The 12728-nt window shown below is 38.7% G+C and overlaps 1 protein-coding gene across 1 annotated transcript in view; it reads right to left on the bottom strand.

Moving 5' to 3' along the window:
* Positions 1-1842: 1842 nt before the first annotated feature.
* REPS2 (RALBP1 associated Eps domain containing 2) overlaps positions 1843-12728 on the bottom strand; it is a 206643-nt gene continuing 195757 nt past the window's right edge. The window contains exons 17-18 of the mRNA XM_025371831.1: positions 10309-10414; positions 1843-2228 (exon numbers count right to left, since the gene is read on the bottom strand). Of these exons, the coding sequence (XP_025227616.1) occupies positions 2160-2228; positions 10309-10414 (175 nt within the window). The 3' untranslated portion in view covers positions 1843-2159. The remainder of the gene's footprint in view (positions 2229-10308; positions 10415-12728) is intronic.

Genomic DNA, 12728 nt, shown 5'->3' with positions numbered 1-12728 from the left:
CTGTGAAATGTCTGCAATAAGAACAGTGCTGATAGCCGGGCGGGTGGCTCACACCTGTAATCCCAGCACTTTGAGAGGCCAAGACTGGCAGATCACTTGAGGTCAGGAGTTCGAGAACAGTCTGGCCAACATGGCAAAACCCCGTCTCTACTAAAAATACAAAAATTAGCCAGGCGTGGTGGTGGGCAACTGTAATCCCAGCTACTCAGGAGGCTGAGGCACAAGAATTGCTTGAACCCGGGAGGCGGAGGTTGCAGTGAGCCGAGATTGCACCACTCTGCTCCAGCCTGGGCGACAGAGCAAGTCTCCATCTCAAAAAAAAAAAAAAAAAAAAAAAGAACACTGTTGATAAAATCTGTTGTAGCCCCTAGATCTCAGAACATGGAAAAAGCAGTTGCCTAAAAATTTACGCTGATCCATTCATAATCTTCGGAAGAGTTTAAACTTACTCCCCATCCTTCCCCCACAAAAACAAAAAAGGCAGCAAATGGGGAAGAAAAAAAGGGAATAGAGAAATAGTTCAAGTTTCCAGATTTTCAAAATCCATTCAAAATCCTTAAATATGCATGGAATAGATTCAACAATTTGTTTTTCTGTGGAAAAACATCATCTGTTTGAGCCTTTATCCTCTGCCATTAAGCTATTGATAAAGCTTGCCAATGGACTAAGGAAACATTAAATAAATGCCTACTTGTTCTAAAAGCTCTCAGCTCTATTGAAATTAAAGGCTGAATCCCACATATTGCACACCTATCCAAAACTGCTTCAAAAAGATCCCCCCCCCCCTCCCCGCTACCCTAAGAATGGGGAAATTAGTAAAATGCACAGGAGACAGCATTTCTTGCCATTAGTCTCTCAAAGTGGTGTTAATGCTGGCATGCCCTGTGAGGGTCAGTAGCCCTGTGCCCCTGTAGTCCCATTTTCAACCTGGGCTTTCAGGAGAAGCAGCAGCTACTTAAATTTCTGTAGGATACTTGCTTCTGCAATTTGAGCTTACTGTTTTATGTCACCTACACTGGAGTTAACTGGGCTCCTCTGAATCTGATATAAACCAATCACTTCCCAAGAATACACTTTACAGAGAACAAAACAGTCATACATCCAGCATGAGGACCACTTTCTTTCATTATCTCTTCATACCCAATACATTTGCAATCCAGGTTAAAATAAAGAATAAAATAACTACTAGAGATTGTTAGTAACAACCATTTCCCCTTCTTCCCCAGTTTGGATACCTGGGTTCAAACAACAAATGTTTATCAATCCTAACAGTCTCATCAGCCTTTCATATTTGATGGGTGGTTTCCAAACTCATGCATTTACAGATATATTATCCCATGCAGGATAAAAGTAGAGATCTGGTAACTATTTATTTAATTTGGTCAGGCAAGGCAGTCAAAGCAGACTTCTCTTGCCCAAAAATTTACATGAAAGGACTGAGTTGTCTGGGTTGACGGCCTAGCTTGGCCAAGTTAAATAGCTCATTGCCAAAACCTCCACTTTACAGAGGTGTAAAGACCCAGTAAGTCTTTGACATTCAATAGAAAACAATAGTCATGTATTATTTATAGCTAGATAGAATATCAAAATGGCACTAGAGAAGCAATTTTTTTGGCATATAGTGGTAGAGGGCACAGCGCCAGTCTAAATCTGATGCTTTTATTTTTGTTTTATTATGGTCACACCAATGACTATCTAGTTGGAATTCCCAATTACTCAGGAAACCAACCTACTGTATGTGATATACATACAAAAAGCATCCTGAAAGTACTTGGTTACAAGCATCCTGAAGGTACTTGGTTATAAGGTTTTATAGAAAACATAAATTCTTTAAATAAATAATGCTCTAAGTTATTTTTATTTGCTAGAAGACTGATTTTTAGTAAGGAGCAGCATCTAATACCTTGCAGAAGTACTTAAGAATAGGAGACAAATTCCACTGATAATTACCATTTCAAGTGTGATAATCAGTTGAAGTATTTTTTCCACCACATTAAAACATACAAGTGAAGTGCAAGAGAAAAGGTCATATGGATTATATTTTGCTGCTCACAGCTTTTGACACGGTCAAACATCTATGAAAAGTAGTTGGGTTCAAAACATTCAAAAGAAAGATCTTGGCAGACAAGGTCACCCACTGTCACTTGAACCATGGGAGGTCACAACACAGTGACTGGACGAAGTTGTTCCAATTGGTTTTCCAATGCAATTCGTTCTTGATGAACCTCCTGAGTTATACAAAACAGAAGAAAAACAAAAAAGCAAAGGGGTCATTTATTGAATTCATTCCTACTTCATCAGATATTAAAAGGAAACTTATAACTGGACCCACAAATACAAGTGCTGTGTAACTCAAGAACAGGAAGACTGGGAGGTACCAGATTTAATGCTGGTGACCAGAAAAAAGGGGCTTCACAATTTGTAATCTCTCAACTCCTTTCTGAAGACGATGAAATGAAACTGACCTACTCCCCTCTACCACCCTGCCCTAGTTTTAGCTTGTTTTAACAAGATCAGTAGCTGGTAGAGAGTGTCATTAAAAATTAAAAGACTAGGAGAGAGCAGAAAGCAAAAACAGACTCCTAATACTGAGCAGTGAGCCAATAGGACTTAAATTTCTAGTTGCAATCTCTGGCTTGTAATTCAGCACCATACTCAGTCAGGTCTGAGGGCCAAAAAGGTATGCTAGTGGCCCCTCCACCAAAGTCTCATCCAGGTTTCTGCACAACGTATGGTGTAAGGTACGACATCTGGGTGAAAGGCAGAAAAGAGGCTGAGCAATCTGCTATTTTGGAATTCAAACTTTCGGGCCTAAAAGGGGTATTTTGGCAGGAAGAGAGGGGACACACAAAAGTATTCAAGTAGAATCGCCAAGGTGGGAAAGAATTCTGTATAAAGGCTGAATTGTGAGATTCAGAAGAATCAGCATACTAATAGTCAGTATACAACTTCACAAGTATTTATTCACATGCTCTCCTAGCCACCCAGTCAGAAGTCTTTTGGTTTCTATCTCCTACAGGTGAGGTAATGCTCTAGCTGTGATGGTATCAGCAAAGAATATGCCAGATCAGAGCAATAGGGCTTACATTCAAATGACTTGAGAAAGATAATAAAGTTAATGAACAAGATACTCCCAGAAGGAAATAAGATAACATAATAGAGAGTAACAGAGGGGGATCTGGGAGAAAGGAGAGAGAGTGGCCTAGGAAGCCTTCTCAGAGTTAGCACTACTTGAGCAAAGACTTGAATGAAATGAGGAGTGAGCCATATGAAGATATGGGGGGAAGAATATTTAGAGACAAAATGGCAACTGCAAAGGCCCTGAGGAACGAGTGAGTTTGGTGAATTTGATGAACAAAAAGCCTGTGTGACCAGAGTAGAGGGAACGAGGAAGACATTGGCAGGAAATGAAGTCAGAGATTTAACCAAGGAGTCAGATCATACAGGGCCTTGTGGGCAGAGGAAAGAGTATGGAAGTGTAGGCGGGGTGGTATTGAGGGTTTCTAATCAGGGCAGGAACACGACCCAACTTAAAATTCAAAATTTTCACTCTGGCTACTGTGTAGACAGTGGATTATAGCAGGGTGAGAGTGGAAGCAGGGGAGCAACTGGGAGGTTACTGCAGGGACTCAGGTGAGAAACGAAAATGGCTTCCATCAGGGTAGAAGCCATAAAGATGAGGAGAAGTGGATGAATTCTAGATAAATCTTGAATCTAGAACTGGTAGGACTTGCTGATGAAGTTGATAGAGGAGAGAAGGAAAATCTGAGGATGACTCCTGGGAATTGTGTATGAATAAAGTAGCTGGCTGGTAGTGATATTGAGAATGAGAAGATTAGATAAGAAATGAGTATTTCAAGGATAGGGTTGACAATTAATTATCTGAGATGTGTATTGGATATCTAAGGAGAAAACATTGAGTAAGGAGTTATATATGCAAGTCTAGAGCACAGAGGAAAAGGGAAACAGGGCTTGAGACATAAATTAGGTCTTCAAAGCCATGAGACCATACAACATCATCCAGCAAAACAGTATAGATAGAGGTTTCAGGTAAAGATGGAAGACTGACCAGGGGTACCACACTCTCTCCCTCCTGGAGCACCACTAAAACAATACAGCAACTTTTCAAAGTCACGGACCCACAAGACAGGGAAAACAAAAGGGACAAGATGATAGCAATAAAATTCGAAAGCTGAGTGGCAAACTGGTGAATGATAAATGACTTAGGAAATCCAGGAAAACAAATGTGTGCATTCTGCCAGCTTCTGAGTATGTCTATTCCAAGCATGCATTCCAGAGCTAGGGAAATAACCACAGGGTGAGTTTGGGAGTCCACTGGGTCCACTGTGAGATGAACGTAAGCTAAAACTCCATTGATCACCTGATCTCCCTAAGCCCCAACTCTGATGGGCCACAGTGACACTTTGCATCTCCTGGAATTAGTGTCAGTTCAGAGCCAGTGTCTAGTAATTCCCCAAAAGTCTAATTATTTCCCTTCCTCTAATGCACACTCACCCTGGTAAATGGCAGCAGGGTCCCTTTGGGAAAGGTTAGGAGAAAGATTTACAGTATAAATTTTTGGCTGCACAGTGGGGTCCTTCCATAAGGAGACATAGATGCCCCTTCATCATTCAAGAGGCTCTGGATCTATAAACTGGCTTAGCCTGGGAATTAATTGAGAGGCTATGACTATAGTTCTGTTTCAATGATTCTTCAGACTTCTGTTCACTAGACTTAGAACTTTTCCACTCATACAGATCAAGTAAAGAAAGCTGAGTCCCAAGCTAACATGAAGAAAAATAAGAACCAATTTGATTTTACATAGGAGAATTCCTGAAAGACTCAAATTGGCAACACCAGATACCTATGAAAGTGGGAGTACATAAGGGGAGATGGGGGCTGGCGAAAACAAGCGCTGGCTGAAAATCTGTTTCAGAAGCAATTAAATCCCCAGATCATTCCTGCCACCAGGGCAGAATGCTGAAGGTTTATTTCTTGAAAAGGTACAACAGAGAGCATCTGAATTAGCAAGAAACAAGCACAGTTGAGGACAAGATACTGGGTCAGAAATAGGGAGAGTGAATGAATATCCTGGAATGCTGAGACCTACAGCCCTCTTGCTCCACTGAACCAACTCTTTCCCTACATGCAGGTGACCAAAACAGTCTCCACTCTGGAGACTTCAACCAGACCAAGAGGAAAGAGCTAATCATACTCCCTTTAGGGGTTCCCCAACTATAGAGCCGAGCCAAACTGCCAGACTGTGAAGCTCAAAGTTGACAAGCCTCACAACGTGCAATGAACTTCCAATCAGTGTTTTCGTCTTCCTTTTAAATATGAGCAAAGAAGGGTCATCAGATATTGAAAGAAAGCATCTAAGATAAAGTACATACAACACAACACAACACACACAAACAAACTATTCAGGAAGAAGAAAGAAAAATGACCATAAAAAAAGATCACAACGAGTTCTGCACATGTATCCCAGAACTTAAAGTATAATTAAAAAAAAAAAGATCACGACAATGAAACAAGAATAGGATATCATAAAAAATAAACAGAAAACAAAAAATCATTGGTTATTAAACAACAGAAGATTTAGAATATATAATTAAGTTTCCGGAAATAGACAAAAATAAAGAAGAAAAGGTAGGAAGAAAGAGAAAAAGAAAACAGAAGAGAAAATATGAGAAAATTAGAGAACTAAGCTAAGAAGTCCAATGTCTGAATATCAGTAAGGGAGAATGAGAAAAAATGGGGGTGAAGGCAGGGGGGAGGAAATAATCAACGACAACAAAAATAAAAATAAAAAACCCTCCAGAACTGGAAAATATCGGTTTCCAAATTAAAAGGGCCCACCAAATATAGAGAACAATGGATGAAACTGGCCTACCCCAAAGCAGAGGGAGAGAGGAGAAAAACCAAAACCAAACAAAATGATAAAACAAAACAAGTTCACATACAAAGTTTTATAAAACAGAATGAACTCTGACATTTAAAAAACATTTTTTTTAAAATTATCATAGGGTAAAACAATTTTTTTCTTTTAGTGTACAGATTTGTGTAACCACCACCACAAAGAAGATACATTACAGTTCTACCAACCCCAAAAGTTCCCTGGGACTACTCATACAAACTCTCATCTCATGCATAACCCCTGATAGCCACTGGTTTGTTTCACATCACTATAGTTTTACCTTTTCAAGAATGTCAAATAAAAGGAATCATACAGTACACAACCTCTTGATACTGGCTTGTCCCACTCTGCATAATGTCTGAGTTTCATCCAAGTTGTGTATCATTTCTTTTCTCTGTTGAGTACTATTCCATTGTATGAATGTATCCCAATTTATTCATTCATCTTTTGAAGAACATTTGTGTTGTTTCCAGGTTTGGGCTATCATGAATAAAACTGCTATGTACATTCATATATAGATTTTTGAGTGAACATAAATTTTCATTTCACTAAAGTAGAGAGACTGCTGGGTCACATGGTTAGTGTATGTATAACTTCATAGGAAACTGTGATTTTTCAGAGTGGTGGTACCATTCTGGATTCCCACCACCAATAAATGAGAGTTCTAATTGCCAGTACTTGGTGATGCCACATTTTTTTGTTTTAGCAATTCTAGTATGTGTATAGTGGTATGTAATTGTGGTTTAAATTTGCATTTCCCGAATGGCTAATGATGTTGAATATCTTCTCGTGTACTTATTTGCCATCTTTATATATTATTTAGTGAAGTGTCTGTTCAAATCCTTTGCCCATTTTTAAATTGAGATGTTTTGGAGAGTTCTTATTATTGAATTTTAAGAGCTCTTTATATAATTGAGACATAAGTCTTTTATCAAATATGTGGTTTGCAAATACTTTCTCCCACTCAGCTGCTTGTCTCTTAATTTTCTTAACTATGCTTGGCAAAATAAAAGGTTTTAATTTTGATGAAGTCCAATTTTTTTAGTTTTTCTCTGTTATAGATCGTGCTTTTGGTGTTATTTCTAAACTCAGATCATGAAGATTTTTCTGTTTTCTTCTGAAAATTCTATAGCTTTATGTTTTACATTTACATCTATGACTCATTTCAAGTTAATCTCTGTATAGATGTGAAGCTTAGATCAAGGCTCTTTTTTTAAATGCAAATGACAAATTGTTATAAAACAATTCGTTGAAAACTGTTCTTTCTCACTGAATTGATTTTGCACCTTTGTCAAAGATCAAATGGCTGTTTTCATGTGGTCTATTTCAGGACTCTGTATCCTATTCCACTGATCTACGCATCAGCATATTGATTACTGGAGCTTGATAGTAAAGTTATTCCTCCAACTTTGTTCTTCCTTTTCAAATTTGTTTAAGCAATTCCAGCTCCTTGGCCCTTACATATAAGTTTTGGGATTAGCTTGTCTAATCACAAAAAATCCTGCTGGGATTTTTATTGGTTTTATAATAAATCTATAGACTACTTTGGAGAAAAATACCATTTGAAAAGATATTTCATAAAGTAAGATATGAAAGGTAAATAATCACAAAGAAAAGCGGTCAACATAATTAGTCAGCAAGGAGATGATAAAAACTATATCACTACAGGGCTGTCTAAAATTAATAATCATAACACCAAATGTTGGCAAAGATGTGGAACAACTGGAACTCTCATACATTAGTGGTAGGAGTACAAATTGCTACAACCACTTTGGAAAACAATCTAGCAGTTTCTCAGAAACTAACATCCCAATCCTAGGTATTTATCCAAGAGAAATGAGAACATATGTCCATACAGAGACTTATTCAAAAATGCAGTTTTATTCCAAATTGCCAAAAACTGGAAACAGCTCAGGTGTCTGTCAATAGAACTGATAACCAAACTGTAACATATTCAACCAATGGAATACTACTCATCAATAAAAATGGATGAATTACTGATACACACAACAATATAAATGAATCTCAAAAACATAATACTAAGTGAAAGAAGCTTTATATGAAAGTATAAGTTGTAAGACATCGCTTATATAAAGTTATAGAGCAGGCAAAACTATGGTATAAAAATTAGAATACTGATTGCCTCTGTGTGGGTAGGGCAGGAATTGACTAGGAAAGAGCATGAGGGAGCTTCCTGGGGTGATGCTAATACTCTCTATCTTTATGGGTGTTTGGATTCAGAAAGTACATGTACTTGTTACAAACTCAGCAAATGTACACTTAGGATTTTTGCGTGCACTGAGCGTGGTGGCTCACACCTGTGATCCCAGCACTTTGGGAGGCCAAGGCAGGCAGATCACGAGGTCAGGAGATCGAGACCATCCTGGCTAACATGGTGAAACTCCGTCTCTACTAAAAATACAAGAAATTGGCCGGGCGTGGTGGCAGGCGCCTGTAGTCCCAGCTACTTGGGAGGCTGAGGCAGGAGAATGGTGTGAACCCGGGAGACGGAGCTTGCAGTGAGCTGAGATCACGCCACTGCACTCCAGCCTGGGTGACAGAGTGAGACTCCATCTCAAAAATAATAATAACAATAACAATAATAATAATAATAATATTTGTGCATGCACTTTGTGTAAACATTTTACATCATAAGAAAAAACTGTAAAAATATATTGAACTCCAGCTAATTATACGCATGCTAAAATATTTAGGGAAAGTATACAGATATTTGCAATTTACTTGAAAATATGTCAAAAATAAGATGAACTGATGGACACAAGGATAAATGGGTAGATATGTGATTAAAAACAACTATAGCAAAATGTTATTGTAGAACTGAAGTGATGTCTATACAAGCAGTCACTTATTATTCTTTCAACTTTCCTGTGTGTTTGAAAAGTTTCATACTAAAGTATTGGGGCAAATGGGGTTGGGGTATAAAAGTGAGGTCAGGGAAGGAAGACCAGCAGAAAATGAAAACGGGAAGCACCAGTGAAGCATAAGGAAAACCAGGAGAGTATGGTATATCAAAAACCAGTTATAAAAGCAATTTCAGAGGAGGAAATGATCAATTGTGTAGAATTCTTCTGAAAAAATTAATAATATTAAAACAGCCCCATTGGATTTAGCCCCAAGACGGGTGTGAGTGGAGGAGGACAAAGCCAACTGAAATGGAAGGAGGAGAAAAATCACTGGTTCGAAAGTAAAGACAATGAATAAAAACCACTCCTAAGAAACTTTGCTGTAAAGGGAACCAAAGAAATGGGGCAGTAATTGGCCAAGTGTAATGGACAATACTGGAGCACATTTACGTGTGGATGGCGAATGATCCAGTAGAGAACTGGGGGATATAGTGGGTAGAATCATGTCCCCTCAAAATATATGTTCAAGTCCTAACCCCAGTACCTGTAAATGTGACCTTATATGCAAATAGGTTCTTTGCAGATGTAATCAAATTAAGATGAGGTCATGCTAGATTAGGGTGGGTCCTAATCCAATGATTGGTGTCCTTAGAAGAAGATACAATAAGAAGAGAAATTTGGACACAGACACAGAGAGATACAGGAAGAAGGCCATGTGACAACAGAGGCAGAGATTGGAGTGATGCAGCTACAAGCCAAGGAACGCCCAGGACTGCCAGCAACACCAGAAGCTGGGAAGAGGTAAGGAAGGATTATCTTCTAGAGCCTTTGAAGACAGCGTGGCTCTGCCAATATCTTGATTTCAGAGTTCTAGCCTCCAGAGCTGTGAGAAAATCATTTTTGGTTATCTTAAGCCACCATATTTGTAGTATTTTGTTATAGCAGCCCTGAGAAACTAATACAGGGGAGAGTAATGATGAAGAGAAACAGGGGTGATGTCCTTGAGAAGGTGAAATAGAACCATTTGCAAGGTACCAGAGGAGGAGCCGGCCTTTGATAGTACCAGGGCCACTTCCTTCTACTGAAATAAGAATTTACGTCCTCTCTTTGAGAGAGGACATAAATAATTAAGGGCTTACCCAGAAGCTTTGGATAACAGAGAATGCTTCAAACAGCCTTTGTAATAGATTGTCTTTCCTTTTAAGTCACACACAATATGAAGCCTACATACTAAAGTCACTAGTCTTCCTCTGGCTATGCAAGAACCAACCCATGAAACTTAAATATAGTAATTCTCCACCTTCCAAAAAGGGTTTGAGAACAAAGAGGCAAGTCTTATCAACAGGGATGGAACTAAATGGTCAGCCAATGGTCACATCAGATCACTGTACATGATAGGTATGGAGACATCACTATGCACCCCACCCTATAAATATGTACAATTATTATATGTCTATTAAATTTAAAAAAAACTTTTTAAAAGCCAAGGAAAAGCCTGGTCATCCAAATCTGGGACTCATTCCTTACCTTGAGCTGCTGCTGGAGCTCACTGTTCAGCCGAGCCAGCACTGCGTTTGCCTCTTTATTTTTGCGGATAGCAGTTTGAATGGCCTTCTTCTGTTTGGAAGACTGCCTACAGAAAAGCACAAACACTTCAGTGAAAAAGGACTTAGAGGTCTGAACCCTTGAGGGTCAGAACTCTGGTTCATGAGAGGTGTTAAACTAACAAGTGGTTAACAACACAGGGCTCCAAAAATAAAATCTCATATTCACAGGCGGTCAGGCAGATAGACACCAAATGAAACAAATTTGTTGGGATGAATTATTTACACCTGAAGTAATTCCCATTTTATAACTTGAATAAAAGCTGTGAAGTGGGCCTTTTCAAACATTTGTGTTCCATTTATTCCAAGACATTTTAATAAGTATTTCTTCCTGACAAACCATATTAACTGGAATGCCCTTTTTGTGTAAGAATTAATAGCACTTAAAAGACCTGCAGGTGTCCCCTGTGGACAAGTCTGAAGGAAAATAATAGAAGAACATTCTTTTTCCCAAAAATTCTACATTAACTTAGCCAGACTACCTACCTCTACCTTATTTATTATTAGGCATGAATGCCTAACTATATGTGTGTGTGTGTGTGTGTGTGTGTGTGTGTGCATAAATGTGCACTCGTGTATGTGCATAGACCAGCATATATCTGTGGCACTTGAGAAAAATACAGAACGTTTTAATACCAGTATCTCCCAATTAACAGCAAATTCACAGAACAGGCATAACCAGAGTGACCATGCATCCTACTGTGCCCATTACAATCTCCATTTGAACTGTCTGTCCAGCATAAGTACATTAACACTCTCTACTTTTCAAAACCGTCCATGGTTGGGATGATAAATCAGTGTGGTTACCACAGGGATAATCTACAACCTTTCATCCCACAGCAAGAAACACCGAATTCTTAGAGCAAAAGAGCAACTGATGTTCTCCTAGAAAAACAGCCATATGTGCCATCACTGGGAGATGGGTTCTAGACAAGGGCAACTGAACTAGAATGGACTGTGACCACTTTACAGATCTGACTGATATTGACAATTGGCTGAGTGCAGTGGCTCAGGCCTGTAATCCCAGCACTTTGAGAGGTCGAAGCAGGATGGTCCCTTGAAGCCAGGAGTTTGAGACCAGACTGGGCAACATAGTAAGACTCCATCACTACAAAAAATAAAATGAAATTGGCTGGATATGGTGGCTCATGCCTGTAGTTCCAGCTACTCAGGAGGCTGAGGGGGAAAGGATCACTTGAGGCCAGGAATTCGAGGCTTCAATGAGCCATGATCATGTTACTGCACCCCAGCCTGGGTGACAGAGTGAGACTTTGTCTCTAAAAAATAAAAATAAATAGAAATTGAAAAGACAACCCACAGAATGAGAGAAAATATTTACAAAGATGGCTCAATTTTCTCATATATCTGACAAGGGAGTTGTATCCACAATATATAAAGAACTCATAACTCAAAAATAAAAAGATTAATAATCCAAGTAAAAGTGGGCAAAGGGTGTGAATAGACATTTCTATGTCTATTCACAAAGAAGATAAACAAATGGCCAATAGGCACATGAAAAGATGATCAATGTCATTAGCCACGAAAGAAATGCAAATCAAAACCATGAGCTAACACTTCACACTCACTAGGATGGCTGTAATAAAAAAAAAAAAAAAAAGGTAAGTGTTGACAAAATGGAGAAATTGGAACCCGCATACATTGCCAACAGGAACATAAAATGGTGCAGCCACTATGAAAAAGTGTGGTAGTTCTTCGAAATATTAAAGATAGAGTTACCACATGACCTAGCAATTCCACTTCCAGGTACAGACCCAAGAGAAATGAAAACGTAAGTCCACACAAAAACATGTACACAAATAGTATAGTGGCATTACTCTTAAGAGCCAAAAAGCAGAAATAACCAAAATGTCCATCAACTGATGAATGGATGAATAAAATGTGGTCTATCAATACAATGGAATATTATTCAGCCATAAAAAAATAAGTCCAGATTTATGCTACAACTTAGATGAACCTTGAAAACATTATGCTAAGTGAAAGAAGCCAGTCACAAAAGACCACCTTTCATTATTGCATTTATGTGAAATGACAAGAATATGCAAAGCCATGGAGACAGAAAGGAGATTCGTAGTTGCCAGGGGCTGAGGGGGAAGGAGAGAATGGGGAGTGATTGCTAATGGGCATTGATATTATTTTAGGCATGACAAAAGTTAGATTGTGGTGATGGTTGCATGACTTTGTGAATAAACTAAGAACCACTGAATTGTACATTTAAAAACATGAACTGTATGCTATGTGAATTATATTGCAATAAAGCTGTTATAAAAAAGAGAAAAAGAAAAGATCTCTGTATGAACTCCACCAGATGCCCTGACAACTACT

The sequence above is a fragment of the Theropithecus gelada genome, chromosome X, assembly GCF_003255815.1.
Source record: "Theropithecus gelada isolate Dixy chromosome X, Tgel_1.0, whole genome shotgun sequence".
Lineage (NCBI taxonomy): Eukaryota > Metazoa > Chordata > Mammalia > Primates > Cercopithecidae > Theropithecus > Theropithecus gelada.
The sequence above is the reverse complement of the archived record's forward strand: the minus strand, read 5'-3'. Positions and strand labels throughout refer to the sequence as shown.